We start from the raw sequence: 16964 nt of genomic DNA on the forward strand, positions 1-16964 counted from the left end.
CAACAGTGAATTGGATCACCGTTGGATGAATAGCATTTAATACTATTCACATTCAATTTTGTCTTCTTTTTCTGTTAGTGTAGATCGCATTACGAGCTGAATCTTTTTGAGGATGTACATGAAAATATGAATTTGTGTCCGCAATTTTTTTAGAATTTTTGAATATATTTTCATATTCAATAGATCGATTTCATTGATATCTGGTTTCGAGTCACGCATGCAGTGTACCATGCGCCGCCCGTCCTGATCGCGCGCTCCCTCGCGCGCCCACCCGTCCCGATTTGAGCCTAATTGCGTTCCCCGACGTGGCCGCGCGAGCTTCCCCACCCATGCCTCACTTTTCTTTGGTGCCGTCCCGCCCTGATTCAAGCCGTCGGTGGCTTGCTTCGCCCTGCCCGTGGACGGCCTCGCCACGACAGGTGAGTTCCAGGTAGATTTCGGCTAGTTCGCGGCGACGTGTTGCTCCGACTAGGTTTGACCAGTTTACAGGTTGAACTATATACCGCCTTCAAAACTGCACATACAAGATTTTCATGGATGGATTTGTCATGCCCTTTAAAAAGTTTACGAACAAGTTTTACAGGGTCTGCTTCGCGCTGTTTTTTCGACCGAAACTGTAGACACGTGGGTTTTATACAGGTTTAATCATTATGTGGGGTCTGCTAAAGATGCTCTTCCACTGAGTGTAAGTGTGAGTGACACGCGTTGAAAGAAGCCAAGCGGACGAGAGATCCCAACTAACTATCAGTCTATCACGTGCTTCGCTCCATTTAGCTACCCTGCCACGCTGCTACCTACTTACCTACCTCCTGGCCCTAGAGTAAAACATGAATCACTATATATGAGTTGGTACATGATGCATCTTCATCCATCCACCGACGATCAACCAAGATTATGAGTGCCCACAGCAGTCTCCGCGTCGTGGACGCTAGCGTGATCAGGCCGTCCGACGTCGACCTCCCGCCGCGCTCCATTCCGCTCACCTTCTTCGACGTCAAGTGGCTCCGCCCGCCGCCCGTCCAGCGCCTCTTCCTCTACCGCCTCCACGGCAACCACAACGTCGAGCAGCTCATCTCCGACCTCAAGGCCTCCCTCTCCAAGGCCCTCACCCTCTTCTACCCGCTCGCCGGCCACGTCCGCCTCGTCCCCAACAGCAGTAAACGCTACGAGCTCTCCTACCAGCCCGGCGACGGCGTCTGCTTCACCACCGCCGAGTACGACGCCGACGTCGACGACCTTGCCCGTCCCTCCGACGGCGAGCCCGTGCATGTCGCCAGGCTCGCGCCCCTCGTGCCGCCGCTGCCGCAGGGCCGCGCGGTGCTCGCCGTGCAGGCCACGGCTCTGCTCGATGGGCGGGGCCTCGCGCTGGGCGTCACCGTGCACCACTCCGCCGGTGACGGCGCCAGCTCCACCCACTTCATGCACACCTGGGCCGCCGTCTGCAACGGCGCCGTCGAAATGCCGCCGCCGCCCGTCATCGACCGCACGCTCATCGCTGATCCCAGAGGACTGTACGACATCTATTGCAAAGGGTTGCCGAGTGATGGCGGTGAGATCGAGTTCGCGACCAGCAGCGTGTCCTCTGTCCGCGACGACCAGCTCGTCGCCACATTCACGCTCACTCCTGAGGTCCTAACTGCCATCAAGGACGCGCTCGCCGGAGAGGCGGCCAGGCACGGTGCGCCGTCCCGCAGATGCTCATCGACGCTCGCCGCCTACAGCTTCATTTGGTCCTGCTACTGCCGAGCCAAGAAGGAACAAAATCATACAAAAACAACCCACATCCTTTTCTCCGTGGATCACCGGGCGCGGTTGAAGCCACCAGTCCCTCCCAAATACTTCGGCAACTGCTGTAGCCCGGCCATCGCCGGTGCACGCCACGACGAGCTCGCGGCGGCCGGCACGGGAGGCCTCTTCACGGCATTCACGGCGATCGCGAGCGCGCTGGAGGAAGAGGTGGGCGAGGGTTCGCAGGAGAGGTGGGACGGATGCATCGAGAGGGTGAAGGAAGCCGCGAAGGCCGGCATGATGTTCGTGGTGGGGTCGCCGAAGTTCCGCGTGTATGACACCGACTTTGGTTTTGGGCGGCCGGCGAAGGTGGTGGCGATGTCTGCGACGGCCACCGGCTCGATGCCGGTGGCAGATGCGCGCGACGGTGGTGGCGGTGTCGAGGTGGCTCTCTCGTTTCCGGCGGACGGCATGGATCGTTTTCGACGGTGCTTTACCGATGCCATGCATGCCATCGGGGTGCAATAAAAGACAATGTATATTTATTTTTACGAGTGAATAAATAATGTTCGAATAATTAATGTATCTCTGCTTAGGGAGAAAAGTCTTGAGCATGTTCTTGATTGTAGTAGTACGCCCTTTCAAAATAAAGTTTGTATTACTAGTATCTTTCAAAAGACAAGCTAGCATGCGTATGTTTAACCAATTATATAGATTTACAATTCCTACAAAAAGAATTTGGTATAATTGCACATGTTGATAACTTCTTCTATGAAGTTGTTCAAACATTAAAAAGACTTAATTTAAAGAAAATCAATATGCACTATTTTTTTGGTAACGTAGGGAGTAACATTTAGCTAAGCCCTCATGGATATGGGCCCACTTCTGTAAACTTCCTTAATTTGATTGTTCAAGCTGTCACACTTTAATTCGGTTGTCATGTATCAATCAAGGACGTCACTGTATAGTGGCGCCGCATATAGGTCTTGCCGTGCGGCGACGCCAATCACTCTTTTTATACCGCGCACGTCTGACACCTCCTTCCTAGATGCCAAAAAAGCTGCCCGCTGGACCAACCCGTCCCAACCGGTACCCCCACTTTTCCCTGTCGCTATCAAAAAGCTGCCCGCTGGACCAACCCGCCCCAACCGGTACCCCCACTTTTCCCTGTCGCTATCATCCCATTCACATCAGACACAGACACTCAAGTCCTACACAGGGCATCACAACGAGAACAAACCAAAAATACACAAGATCACCAACAGGAATAGCAGAAAAGACCTTTGCTCCCAACTATTCATGGCTTGATCAAGCTCAAATCAAAAAGGAAAATATGATCAAAAGTATTTTACACAGGTATGATGTAGCACATCTCCCTTACAAACATGTGCTCAAAAAATACATGGTAGTTGCGGAATGCATGTGCATCAAATTGTCATAGAAAATTAAAGGTTTTCATGGTATTTGTTGACTAAATGGACGTCAAATTGCCAAAGAAAGCTCCTCAAAGTTTTTGCTTGCTAAATCGGTACAGAAAACTTGTTCACCTACTTTGCCATGACTCTCCATAGCTTTTTCTTCAGAGTGGCTGATATTGTTTTCCATCTGACAAATACAAAAGAAAAAAAACATGTTAGCTGTTATGTTTTCCATTTCACGGAACCTTTTGCATACTTTCGCATAAATGGAGTCTCAGTTTCTGGCTGCTCGTACTTTACACCCCATCTCCCGCAATAATTTCTGGTTTGATTGTCATGTTGTTCAAAAAAAGCATCGTTGTGTAACATTACTAGTTACCAGGTAATTGGTCTCTGCTGCCAATCTAACTTCCATACAAAAATTATTCTAGTTGTCACTACAATGTACTAGTTGCTACATAAAAAACACATTAGTTACCAGAATAGTTTGAACCTATTTGACATGATGTTCCTGATTTAAGAAAGGTATGGATTCTACTAGTTTGCCAGATAAAACTGGCCTACCTGTCAGAAAAATGTGTGCCTACTTGCCATAATGTTTCAGATTTAAGAGAAAATTTTGCATTCTACTAGTTTGCCAGATAAAATACTGCCCTAGTCACCAGAAAAATATGTGCTTACTTGACATGATGTTCCTGATTTAAGAAAAGGTTTGGATTCTACTAATTTGCCAGATAAAACTGGCCTACTTGCCAAAAAATGTGTGCCTACTTGCCATAATGTTTCAGATTTGAGTGAAAGTTTTGCCCTCTACTAGTTTGCAAGATAAAAAAAACTGCCCTATTCACCAGAAAATATGTGCTTACTTGCCATGATGTTTGAGATTTAAGAAAAAATTTGGATTCTACTAATTTGCAAGATAAAACTGACCTACTTGCCAAAAAAATGTGTGCCTACTTGCCATAATGTTTCAGATTTGAGAGAAAGTGTTGCCCTCTACTAGTTTGCAAGATAAAAAAACTTCCCTAGTCACCAGAAAAATATGTGCTTACTTGCCATGATGTTTGAGATTTAACAAAAAAGTATGGATTATACTGGTTTGCCAGGTAAAAACTGCCCTAGTTACCAGAAAAATGTGTGCATGCTGACCATAATGTTTCAGATTTTAAGAATTTATTTTTGTTCTAATACGTACTAATTTGCTAGATAAAGACTGCCCTACTCATCAGAAAAATATGTGCCTACTTCCCATGATGTTCCTACTGCCCAACCATGGCATACACAACTAGAGCAGGTCACTTGTTCTTGGTTGTTAGATTTAGTTCTATCTAGTTTTCAGATTTCTTCTTCCTAGTTGTCAAAATTAGTTGTATCTAGTTTCCAGATTATTTCTTTCTAGTAGCCAACTAAGTTTGCCGAGATTGCCATGCTCATGGCCCGTGGTTGCTGAAAATCCTCCTACTCCTTGTTAAAACTGCCCTATGCGAGTCTGCACTTCTTAAATCTTGTTTAAGGCAGATATACAGTTTACGACTGGACATTATTAGACTAAGTATTCGTGCCATGCGCACAGGTTAAGGTTCTAGGTCCTGCCGCTACTAATACCAGGAACGACTGGAGGCTGCGTCCGCGGCAAAGGTTCGGCGGCTGGGTAGAGGAGGCCATCTCCCCTCCTACTCCTTGAACACCCAGGCCATGTAGTTGTTACCGTTTAAGAAATCTCTGGCACCACCACAAGCGCCCAAAACACCACAACACCATCGTCGTCCTCGACGCCCTGCGAGACGGCAGTGTGCGGTGGCCTCCGCATCGTATATCCCTTCTGGCTGGGTGGCACCCACCCGCCGGAGTGCGGCTACCGGGCCTTCCAGGTCGGATGCGACCGCGACGGCATGGCGTCCCTCAAGAACTCCATCCGGAGGTACCAGATCCTCGAGATTTCTTAGGAACGCAGCACCTTCAGGGTCGCCAACTGGGATCTCTCCGAGGGCACCTACGACATCGAGGTCCATGTGGACGCCTCCTCCGACCTCGGCCTCGCGCAACGCCAACCGCGACAGAAAAGGGTGGATCCCCTGTGCAACCCCGCCCCACACCTCTACAGCCGACGACTAGATCGACCCCCGACCAACCCACCATCTCCGCAAGGGGGAGCAAAGGGAGTGGACTCACCGGAGTTTTCGCGCGCCGGCGCCGGCGCCGGTGCGGGTCCGACCTTCGTCGCACCGGATCCGCCCTCCGACGCACCGGATCCGCCCTTCGTCGCGCCGGAGCTCGCGGGATCCGTCCTTCGTCTCGCGGGACTGAGCTCTTGAAGTTGTGGGAGAGGAACGGGGGATCGTGGCTGTCGGTGCATTAAGAACGATGGACGGTCCCCGCCCCTGCGTTAAGAACGGTGGACGGTCGGTGCGGCGCTGTCTAGCCACACGAATAGCATGCGCGAATCGTGGCGTGCCGCAGCACGGGTTGACCGCGGTGCGGCGCTTCCCAATAGAATTTACCATCAATCAATAGTTAGAGCATCTACAGCCGGATTCATCAAACGAGTCTCAAATGATCGGACAGCCCGTCCGGTCACTTACAAGTCACAAAAAATTGACCTAGCCGGACCCCTCATATCCATCTCAAACGCCCGGACTGAACCACACCTCTCATATCCATCTTAAATATGAGCGCTCGCGGGCGCGTCTCGGCACGCTCGGTCAGTCTGCCACGTAAGACGCAACCCCACCCCGGTTCACCTTTTTTTCTTTTTTTATTCATTCTTTTCACTCTCTCTCTCTCTTTCTCTCATCTTCTCCATCAATCACGTACAAGTGATCGAACATATGAGAAAAAATATAAGAGGTGCGATTGCACACACGAAAAACTAGGGGTTCAAGATAGACAAGCCCGGTCACTGATGGATCGTGTCCGCGGACGTTTGAGGGGTCTGATTTAAACACTGGTGCAACATTAATTATGAACAATGTATATGTGTAGTCTGTATTATAGTTGTAGGCCGGATCCATAAGGTGAGCTGCTTTGTACAGTTTTAGGTAAAAAAAAACTTCCGCTCCGCTACCCACTCCCCCCCCCCCCCCCCCCGTCAGGCAACGGGTGGACCCCGATCTCCCCGCTCCTCCAGATCCCCTCCTCTTCCTCCATCGTCGCCGGTGTGGTCGGTTAGGCCCTCCCGTGCGTCGCTGGCGGCAGCGGGCCAGCTTTTCCCCGCGCTTGTGTTTGGGGGCGTTGGGACTCTCTGACAGCGGTGGTGCTGCTTGGCCGCGGCGGTGTGGCTCGGCAGCGGAGATCCCGCGGGACGAGCGCCCTTGACGCGGCAGCGCGGTTGTTGGTCGCAGGGCGGCGCGGTGTGCGGCTGGCCGCCGTCCAATGCCATCTGTGTACCGGAGGAAACCCTAGACTTGTCCGGGCAGTAGTGGCGTCATCATTGCTTTCCTTCCGGAAGGTGTTGCTTGGTACGCGAGGCTTCAAAGTGCTTGGCATGCGGTGGTACTTCTCCAGAGAATGCAGCGGTTGTCGTCCATCTTCGCTTCGTTGAGCTGTCGGCGTGGGCATCTTTTTTCTCTTCTCTTTCTTTTTTTTCTTTGGGCTTGTTGCGCCGCGGCCCCAGCGAGATGGTTGTATTAGTTGATTGTTACTTTATAATATAAAATAGGGGAAAATCTTGTTTCGTCATTATAGTTTTAGAATAATGGCTCACGGTTTCATCTTTCCTATTGAAATTTATTAAGTTGTTTTGTTATTTGTTTGAATCTTTACTGTTGCTAAACGTAATAAGAGGATCGTCCTCTAAAGTACTAAGAAGGATTTTCTCCTACGACATGCTTACAATACTCTACTACTGATGCTATGGATGATGAGACTCACTCCTGCTTCGTCCATGTTATATCGTCTCTACGTGTGAAAACTTAAATGCATTATAATTGTATAACTCGTAAAGATGTTTTAAAAGCCTGTGACAACGCACGGACACTCTACTAGTGTTAGTTATCAGTGAAGGACAATGATACATTCATCACAGCTAAGGTTGCGGTTGACAGCTATAGCATATACGTGTGACTGTGGTGTACTCATGCATGTCGCTGTTAGGTATACGGAGACCACCAGTGATGGATCTAGGATTTGAAGTTACCAGGGGCGGACTTTTAAAGGAAATAAAAAATCAAAGACACTGTCATGGGTATAAGCCTGACAGTAGATGTGTAGGGTACGAATGAGATGGGCAGAGTCCTAGCTACGGCGAGGTTGTATGAGTTCAGGCCCCTCTGCGGTGGAGGTAACAGCCCTACGTCTCAGTGCTCTCGGAGCTTGTTACCGAGTGTAATATGGAGTACAATGTTTTTGCTAACCCCTTGATCAGTGGGGGAGGGCGGCTTATATAGAGTGCGCTGTCCTCCACAACGGTTCTGACTCAGGGGTGGAGTAGTGGCGATTGAATGCATACGTTACAGGTAACGTATGCTCTAAATGCTAATAAACGCACCCGGAAACGTACGGCAGTTTACCTCCGGAGAGTTTACGACGTACCGAGTGTATCCAGTCGGTTGGCCTGGTGCTCTCGAATGTTAGTCTCCGACTGGATGATTCTGGGCCTGTTACCGACTGGATGATGGGGACACCTTAATTCAGTCGGGGCAGACTTAAGGTCCTGTCCCTTGTGTGGGGTAGTCCTTGGGTAGGACATGTAGGGCAGGCCTATGACCCTACCCTAGGACTATGACCCCATCATTAGTCCCCGAATGGATTGGGGTTGAAATGCCGAAGCGGTGCTTGATGTTCAGATCCGACTGGACTAGGTTCAGCTTGGGCGTAGCTTGCCTCTATCCATTTTATCTCTCCTGACCAGCGTTCCGAGTGGAAGTGCTTGCCGAACGGACTGTCGTAAACCGAGTGCTTTCGCGGCATCTTTTGACGCGACTGGTCAACTGACAGCGGCGGATTTTCCAGGATCTCAAATTTCGGGTTCCGCGCGCTCAGCGGGGACGACGTCAGCGCGCTCGAGTAGCGCCTGACTCCTCGATTCCCGCGCCTTCAACTCCTCCACTGATATCGCCGTGGCCGGTTGGGCGGATAAGATTTCGGGCCCGCTCGCCAGCGACCCAGTCGGTGCTCTATTTAACTCTGGGCGGCGAGACTCCTCGGTTACGCTCGCCGAATCTTTCGCTCCCGCCCGCTCCGTCTTCCACGCCACCCCCTGCGCACCTACGCTTCTTCCTCCTCCTCCTCCTCGAGGACTCGCCGTCGCTTCCATGACCAAGGGTCAGACCAGCAAGATGGAGAAGAAAAAAGAAGAGCAAGGCGGCGGCTGCTCAACGGCGACAGCGGCCGCTGCCGGCGGGGTGGATCCAAGGAGATTTCCTCCCCTCCACGGTGACGGAGGGGGACCTGCTGGAGCTGGTGGAGCACGGCATGCTCGTGCATAAGTCCTGGAGGCTACCGGCGGACGACGAGGTCGAGCCGGCGCCACGGGAGGGGGAGCGTGTCTTGCTCCTCAGCCATGTTCACAGAGGTTTTTCTCTGCCCCTGCATCCCTTCTTCAAAGGCATCATGAATCACTTTGGTGCTCAACTCCATCACTTCCCTCCGAATGCCATCGCCCATCTTTCTGCCTTCATTGTTTTGTGCGAGTGCTTTATCGGTTGCCCCCCCCATTGGGGTTTATTCAAACATATCTTCTCCGCCCGCTCTCAAACCATCAAACGTCTTAGTCACTCGGACGACAAGACGCATCTCCTCCAGCTCTGCGGGGGTTTAGGGTTCCAGAAGAAGAGTCGGAGCAGCTATCCGGCTCTCCAGTTGAGCGAGTCGGTCAGGAACTGGCAGTCGACGTGGTTCTACTGCCAGGACATAGCCTGTCCGAATGTGTCGACTGGGCTGCCTCCGTTTAGTCTAGACCGTCCCGCTCCGCCCAAACAACTCACGCTCTCTAAGGCCGAGAAGAACGATATCCAGCCTTTGGTTGAGGCACTCGTGGATGTTGTCAGGAGAGGGGTCACCGGTATAGACCTGCTGGAAGTCTTCCTCGGTCGGCGGATCCAGCCTCTGCAGGCTCGGGACCACGCTATGTGGCACTACACAGGGCCTGAGGATTCCACTCGGACCAACGTGGTGGGCATACTCGAGGAGAAGGTGACCTCGTTGGTGCTCCAAATCACGGGTCCTTGTGAGAACCATAAAGGAGCCCGCCGAGTGGCGCCTTACAGTGCGGACAACCCTCCACCGAATCAGGTGAGTGGCATCAGCCGAGTGCATTGAATCGTCTTTATTCCAGTCGTTTACTTATATCTCCGTGCGATGCTTAATGTTTCCGACTGAAATTCATGCAGGCGTGGACCTACTGGTTCTCCCCCGTCTCGAACAGGAATTCGGAGGAGGAGGAAGAAGAAGGCAGCCAGGAGGGGAGCGTGGAGAGCACCGAATATGTCTCCGACGGCGGGGAGTCGGAGGAGGAGGACAGCGAGGAAGAGGAAGAGGATGAAGAGCCAGACTCGCCACCTCCGCGGCCAGAGCATCGGAGTAAGCGTCGGCATGAGCCCGCCGTCCCTTCAGCTCCTCCTGCGTCGTCGAGTGCTCCGCCTGCTGCCCCGGTGGTACCGAGTGTTCGAGGCACCAAGAGGGCCAGGGACGCAGCCGCTGAGCCCGCAGGCCAGTCCTCCAGGGCGCCCAAGCCGAGTGGGCCCAAACCTCAGAAGGCTCTGCCGCGGATGAGGATGGCCATCCCCGTCACCTCCACGTAAGTGAATCTAACTTCCGGCTCTTTCTGTTGACCGAGTGAACTCCTGCTTTATAAGTTGAATGGACTTCACTCGACAGGGTTGCCACTTCTGCAACCTCTCCGGCCCGCCAAGGGGACGACCCCATGGACACGGACAACGTCGTTTCGTCCCAGCCAGGTATGTTGTAGGAGAGTCGGGTATCTATTCCTGCGAACTACGCCATTCTTTCTTTTTCTGAGACGTCATGTCATTCGGCTTGTCATTGTCAGGGGCGATTCACCTGGACGAGGACGACCAGGGGAGAGCCGACCCCGTTGTGGAGCCCGTCCTGGAGCGAGTTCCTGAGGCTGCTCCTCCTGCTGCTGCCCTCGTCGCTGACGCTCCATCGACCGAAGTGCCATCACCGACTGAACCGGTGCCAGTGAGGGAGGAACCGACTGGGGTGAACCTTGGGATGCCCCAGGAACTTCCCACGATTCCCGGTTCGTCGAATGCTGAATTCAGCATTCGGTGTGTCCCAGAGGAGCAGGTGGGAGCGGCCAAGGGGGCCATGGTGCAGGCGGAGCTCATGGCTGGAGAAGCTAAGAGGGCTTATGACTCCATCGCGGCCTTGTACCAGCAGAGCTTGGAGCTGCGCGATGACATCCGAGTAAGCAGTCTAGTAAGTATTTACTTTTTCTCCTGTAACCCACTGGGTGGTATTGTTTTTGCAATGGGTTCACTCCGAGTGAACCCAGTGGGTGTAGTCCCCGAGACTTCTGTCGAGTGCTTGCGCCGACAGTTGTCTTTATACATTTTGTCTCTAGTTTGGTTGTGTCCGTAGACAAGATTTCCGAGTGCGAGTACTTTGCAGTCGGAGGGCTCTTGCGGTAAGAATCTCCGAAAGTAAGTTGCACGCAGGTCGAGTAGTATTGGTCTCGGAGGAGTAGTATTTCCGAGTGCACCTCAATAGGGCGGGCCTGTTTGAGGTGCATGCCAGTGGGGTCACTCTTAGTGAACCCACTGGGTGTAGTCCCCGAGACCGCTGTCGACTGCTTGCGTCGGCAGGGGTCTGAAGAACTTAGTCTGTGAACTGATAAATTTGCCGATTACCCTTTGTTTGTTGGTGCAGAAAACTTGTGAAATGGGAACGACTTATGAAGCCTTGAGAGCGGAGAGGAACCAGTATGCTGGTGAACTGGAAGCTGCAATGCTCGCCATGGCCGGCATGAAGGACGCGCTGAAAGTTCGAGAGAAGTCCTTGGAGGAGGCGCTGGAGGCAAACAGGGTGTTGACGGCGGAGGTGGAGAGGACGGGGAAACAGAGGACTGAGCTGCACAAACAGATGGGCATCATGAACAAACGATGCATAGCCCAAGAGAAGTATGTCACCGACTGGGCTGTGCAGATGATGACTCGGCTGGCTGGTAAGTCTTATGCTTTGTCGAGTGGTTGGACCTTGTGACGAACACTCGGTTTTTACTGTCTGCTTGCTCGTTTGGTGCAGACTTTTGCGGAGACGCTGAAGCTGAAGCAACAGCTGTGGAGCGGTCCATGAAAGACAAGGTGCCAGTCGGCGATGACGCCAACCGGGATCTGCTCCGGGCACATATCCGCGTAGGCAAAGTAGGTCCTTTCATCGGTCGACTGAGAGAAATCGTCGACCGAATAAACAAGGAACTTTGGCCGGAAGACGAGTCGCGGCAGGAGATGGAGACCCTAACGGGGCGACTGGAGGAGGTTCCGAGCCGAGTGCAATCCTGGAAGAAATCGGCAGCGCGTTGCGGTGCTGATGTTGCGCTGTCCTTGGTCCGAGTCCATTGCAAGGAGGTGCGGGAAGATAAGCTGAAAGCATTGAAGGTTGCCAACACGAAGAAGCTTCGATTCGAAGACTTCATGGAGACGTTCCTTGAGACTGCTACCCGCATCGCTGATGGAATCGACTTGGACACTTTTGTGGAGCCCTCCAGTCCTGACGCCGGCCCAGCTGACACGTGATCAAACTTTATCCTCGGTATGCCGAGTGTTTACCTGTAAGATACTCTGGCCACTTCTGTTGGCCGTCATACTTTTAAATCGGCGCGGGTAATCTTGATCCGCACTGAGTCAGGTATCGTTTTTGGACTTATGTTGTCGGAATGAAACATTTAGTCTTTTGTTTGAATGCTGTTTCGAGTGCAACACTTAGTGCGTACTCGGAGAAGATTAAGACTTAGGTGATTCTTGGTCACGTCCAAGTCCCCGAGTGCGACTTGTAGTGCACACTCGGAGGAGATTAAAACTTAGGCGATTCAGGATCACAGCTAAGTCCCCGAGTGTGACGTATAGTTCACACTCGGAGGAAGTTATTACTTAGGTGATTCTTGATCACACCTAAGTCCCCGAGTGCGACGTATAGTGCACACTCGGAGGAGGTTGTTACCTAGGTGATTCATGATCACAACTAAGTCCCCGAGTGTGACGTATAGTGCACACTCGGAGGGGGTTAGTACGTAGGCGATCCAGGATCGCGGCTAAGTCCCCGAGTGCGACGTATAGTGCACACTCGAAGGAGGTTAATACTTAGGCGATTCAGGATCACAGCTAAGTCCCCGAGTGCGACGTATAGTGCATACTCGAAGGAGGTTAGTACTTAGGTGATTCTTGATCACATCTAAGTCCCCGAGTGCGACGTATAGTGCACACTCGAAGGAGGTTAATACTTAGGCGATTCATGATCGCAGCTAAGTCCCCGAGTGCGACGTATAGTTCACACTCGAAGGAGGTTAGTACTTAGGTGATTCTTGATCACAGCTAAGTCCCCGAGTGTGACGTATAGTGCACACTCGGAGGAAGTGCGTAATTAGGTGATTCTTGATCACAGCTAAGTCCCCGAGTGTGACGTATACTGCACACTCGGAGGAGGTTAGTACTTAGGCGATTCAGGATCGCAGCTAAGTCCCCGAGTGTGACGTATAGTGCACACTCGGAGGAAGTGCGTACTTAGGTGATTCTTGATCACATCTAAGTCCCCTAGTGCGACGTATAGTGCACACTCGAAGGAGGTTAATACTTAGGCGATTCAGGATCGCAGCTAAGTCCCCGAGTGCGACGTATAGTGCACACTCGGAGGAGGTTAGTACTTAGGCGATTCAGGATCGCAGCTAAGTCCCCGAGTGTGACGTATAGTGCACACTCGGAGGAGGTTAGTACTTAGGCGATTCAGGATCGCATCTAAGTCCCCGAGTGCAACGTATAGTGCACACTCGAAGGAGGTTAATACTTAGGCGATTCAAGATCGCAGCTAAGTCCCCGAGTGCGACGTATAGTGCACACTCGAAGGAGGTTAGTACTTAGGTGATTCTTGATCATAGCTAAGTCCCCGAGTGTGACGTATAGTGCACACTCGGAGGAGGTTAGTACTTAGGCGATTCAGGATCGCAGCTAAGTCCCCGAGTGCGACGTATAGTGCACACTCGAAGGAGGTTAGTACTTAGGTGATTCTTGATCACAGCTAAGTCCCCGAGTGTGACGTATAGTGCACACTCGGAGGAGGTTAGTACTTAGGCGATTCAGGATCGCAGCTAAGTCCCCGAGTGTGACGTATAGTGCACACTAGGAGGAAGTGAGTACTTAGGCGATGCAGGACCGCAACTAAGTTCCCGAGTGTGACGTATAGTGCACATTCGGAGGAAGTGAGTACTTAGGCGATGCAGGACCGCAGCTAAGTTTTTTTTTGTGTGGGAGAACTCTGAATCTGCACAAAACTGAATCTGCTGAATATATTATTTCTTCAAACTTGTTTGTTACACTGCTTCAGTCGACGATCGCGTATAAAAACGCTTGAGGAGATCTCCGTTCCATGCGCGCGGCTCGTCTGTCTCCCTCTGAATATTGTAGAGTCTGTATGCTCCGTTGTTCAGTACCTTGGAAATGATGAAAGGCCCTTCCCAGGCCGGAGCCAACTTGTGTGGTCTTTGCTGATCCACTCGGAGCACCAAATCGCCAGCTTGGAATGTGCGACTCCTGACGTGACGTGCGTGAAAGCGTCGCAGATCTTGCTGGTAAATTGTTGAGCGAGTGAGTGCCATCTCGCGCTCCTCCTCTAGAAGATCGACTCCATCTTGCCTTGCTTGTTCTGCTTCGGCTTCGGAGAAGAGTTCAACTCTCGGGGCGTTGTGAAGCAGGTCACTCGGAAGGACTGCGTCTGCTCCATAAATGAGGAAGAACGGTGATCGCCCCGTTGATCTATTCGGAGTGGTGCGGAGGCCCCAAAGCACCGAAGGTAACTCGGTAACCCAAGCGCCAGCAGCGTGTCCTACCTCTCGCAGGAGTCGGGGCTTCAAACCTTGAAGAATAAGCCCATTCGCCCTCTCAGCTTGCCCATTGGATTGAGGATGTGCTACGGAAGCAAAATCCACCCGGATACCCTGACTCGCACAGAAGCCTTTGAATCTGTCTGAGTCGAAGTTTGTCCCATTGTCTGTGATTATGCTGTGAGGCACCCCGAATCTGGAAATGATGTCCCTGACAAACTTGACAGCTGTTGAGGCATCGAGTTTCTTGATGGGCTTAGCTTCTATCCATTTTGTAAACTTGTCGACTGCCACCAACAGATGTGTGTAGCCTCCTTGGCCTGTCTTGAATGGTCCGACTGTGTCTAAACCCCAAACTTCAAATGGCCATACAAGTGGGATTGTCTTTAACGCAGATGTTGGCTTGTGGGATTTGTTGGAGTAGAACTGACAGCCTTCACATCGGTCAACCATATCTTTAGCCATCTTGTTGGCCTGCAGCCAAAAGAAACCGGCTCTGAATGCCTTGGCGACAATCGCTCTTGAAGAAGCGTGATGGCCGCAGGTTCCCGAGTGAATATCTTCTAAGATCAACTGCCCTTCCTCAGGGGAAATGCAGCATTGAAGGTCGCCCGAAACACTCTCCTTGTATAATTGACCATCAATGACAGTGAATGCCTTCGACCTGCGAACTATTTGCCTGGCTTGGACTTCATCTTCTGGAAGTTCTTGCCTTAGGATATATGCGATAATCGGTACAGTCCAATCGGGAGTGACAACCAGAATCTCCATGACCAAATCAACCACAACAGGTACATCGACTTCAGTCGGATCTGTTGCGCTCTTGGGTTGTACTAGTTCTTCTGTGAAGGGATCTTCTTTGACTGAAGGAAGATGGAGGTGCTCGAGGCAGACATCACTCGGGACTGGTCTCCGAGTGGATCCGAGTTTCGCCAACTCATCAGCCGCTTGGTTCTTCAGTCTCGGAACATGATTGAGCTCCACACCTTCAAACGTCTTCTCCAGCTTCCTCACTGCATTGCAGTACACTGTCATGGTGGGGTTCCTTACGTCCCACTCTTTCATCACTTGGTTGACTACCAAATCCGAATCGCCGTAGACCATCAGGCGACGGACGCCGAGTGAGATGGCCATGCGCAGTCCGTAGAGAAGAGCTTCATACTCCGCCTCGTTGTTGGAGGAATCGAAGTGTATCTGAAGCACGTATTTGAGCTTGTCGCCTTTGGGTGATATGATCACAACGCCAGCGCCGGAGCCATTCAACATCTTAGACCTATCAAAGAACATTGTCCAATGAGCTGAGTAGATGTGGGTCGGTTGCTGTTGTTCTACCTATTCTGCTATAAAGTCAGCCAGGGCTTGAGACTTAATAGCTTTCTTGGCCTCGAACTTGATGTCGCAGTACATCATCTCCATTGCCCACTTCGCCACTCGGCCTGATGCGTCACGATTGTGGAGAATTTCCGACAACGGAGCATCCGACACGACAGATACCGAGTGGTGTTGGAAATAATGGCCCCCTTCTTCGCAGTCATATAAATCCCAGAGATAAGTTTCTGATAATGGGGATACCTCTGCTTGGAAGGGGTCAGGACTTCGGAGACGTAGTACACTGGCCGCTGAACTTTGCATGCTATGCCTTCTTCTTCTCGCTCGACTGTAAGAACCGTACTGACGACTTGATTTGTAGCCGCGATATATAGAAGAAGGGGCTCTTTACTGAGCGGAGCAGTAAGAACCGGCTGGGTGGAAAGTAGGACTTTGAGGTCGTCGAATGCGACTTGGGCTTCGTCTGTCCACTCGAAGGCATCTGACTTCTTCATGAGTCGGTACAGAGAAAGTGCTTTTTCGCCGAGTCGACTGATAAACCTGCTCAAAGCCGCTAGGCAACCTGTGAGCCGTTGAACATCGTGTATTCTGACCGGCCTCTCCATTCGGACGATGGTCCCAATCTTTTCGGGGTTGACGTCGATCCCTCGTTCGGAAACGAAGAAACCGAGTAACTTTCAGCTGGGAACACCGAATGAACATTTGGCTGGGTTGAGCTTGATATCGTACCTATGAAGGTTGGCTAATGTTTCTGCCAAGTCAGTCAGCAGGTCGGAACCTTTGCGTGACTTGACTACGATATCATCCATGTATGCCTCCACATTGCGACCAATCTGGTCGAGGAGACATTTTTGGATCATGCGCATAAAGGTAGCTCCTGCATTCTTCAGACCGAAAGGCATAGTGATGTAGCAGAAGCACCCAAACGGGGTGATGAAGGCTGTTTTCAACTCATCGGGACCATACAGACGGATCTGATGATAGCCCAAATAGGCATCAAGAAATGACAAACGCTCGCATCCCGCAGTCGAATCGACAATTTGATCTATGCGGGGGAGTGGAAAATGATCTTTCCGGCAGACCTTATTGAGGTTCTTGAAGTCAATGCACATTCGGAGTGACTTGTCCTTCTTGGGCACCATGACGACATTGGCGAGCCACTCGGAGTGGTGAACCTCGCGAATGAAGTTGGCCGCCAACAGCTTGGCCACCTCTTCTCCGATTGCCTTCCTCTTGTGCGCGGCGGACCGGCGCACGCGCTCTCGGACGGGCCGAGCAGCGGGATCCACATGCAGTCGGTGCTCAGCCAACTCCCTGGGTACACCTGGCATGACAGATGGTTTCCATGCGAAGACGTCCCAGTTCTCACGGAGGAATTGGGTGAGCTCGGCTTCCTATTTAGGATCGAGGGTGGTGGATAAATTCGTCGGGGCAGCAGAATCATCCGTCGGGTGGATGCTGACTTTCTTCGTCTCTCCCGCCGACAGGAATGCGGA

At 51.8% G+C, this 16964-nt stretch overlaps 1 protein-coding gene across 1 annotated transcript; it reads left to right on the plus strand.

Moving 5' to 3' along the window:
* Positions 1 to 847: 847 nt before the first annotated feature.
* On the plus strand, positions 848 to 2373 carry LOC123447101 (anthocyanidin 3-O-glucoside 6''-O-acyltransferase-like). Its single transcript, XM_045123671.1, has one exon. It carries the CDS (start codon positions 895 to 897, stop codon positions 2254 to 2256), a length of 1362 nt encoding a protein of 453 aa, XP_044979606.1. The 5' UTR covers positions 848 to 894; the 3' UTR covers positions 2257 to 2373.
* Positions 2374 to 16964: the final 14591 nt, after the last annotated feature.

This window comes from Hordeum vulgare, chromosome 4H (assembly GCF_904849725.1).
Source record: "Hordeum vulgare subsp. vulgare chromosome 4H, MorexV3_pseudomolecules_assembly, whole genome shotgun sequence".
Classification (NCBI taxonomy): domain Eukaryota; kingdom Viridiplantae; phylum Streptophyta; class Magnoliopsida; order Poales; family Poaceae; genus Hordeum; species Hordeum vulgare.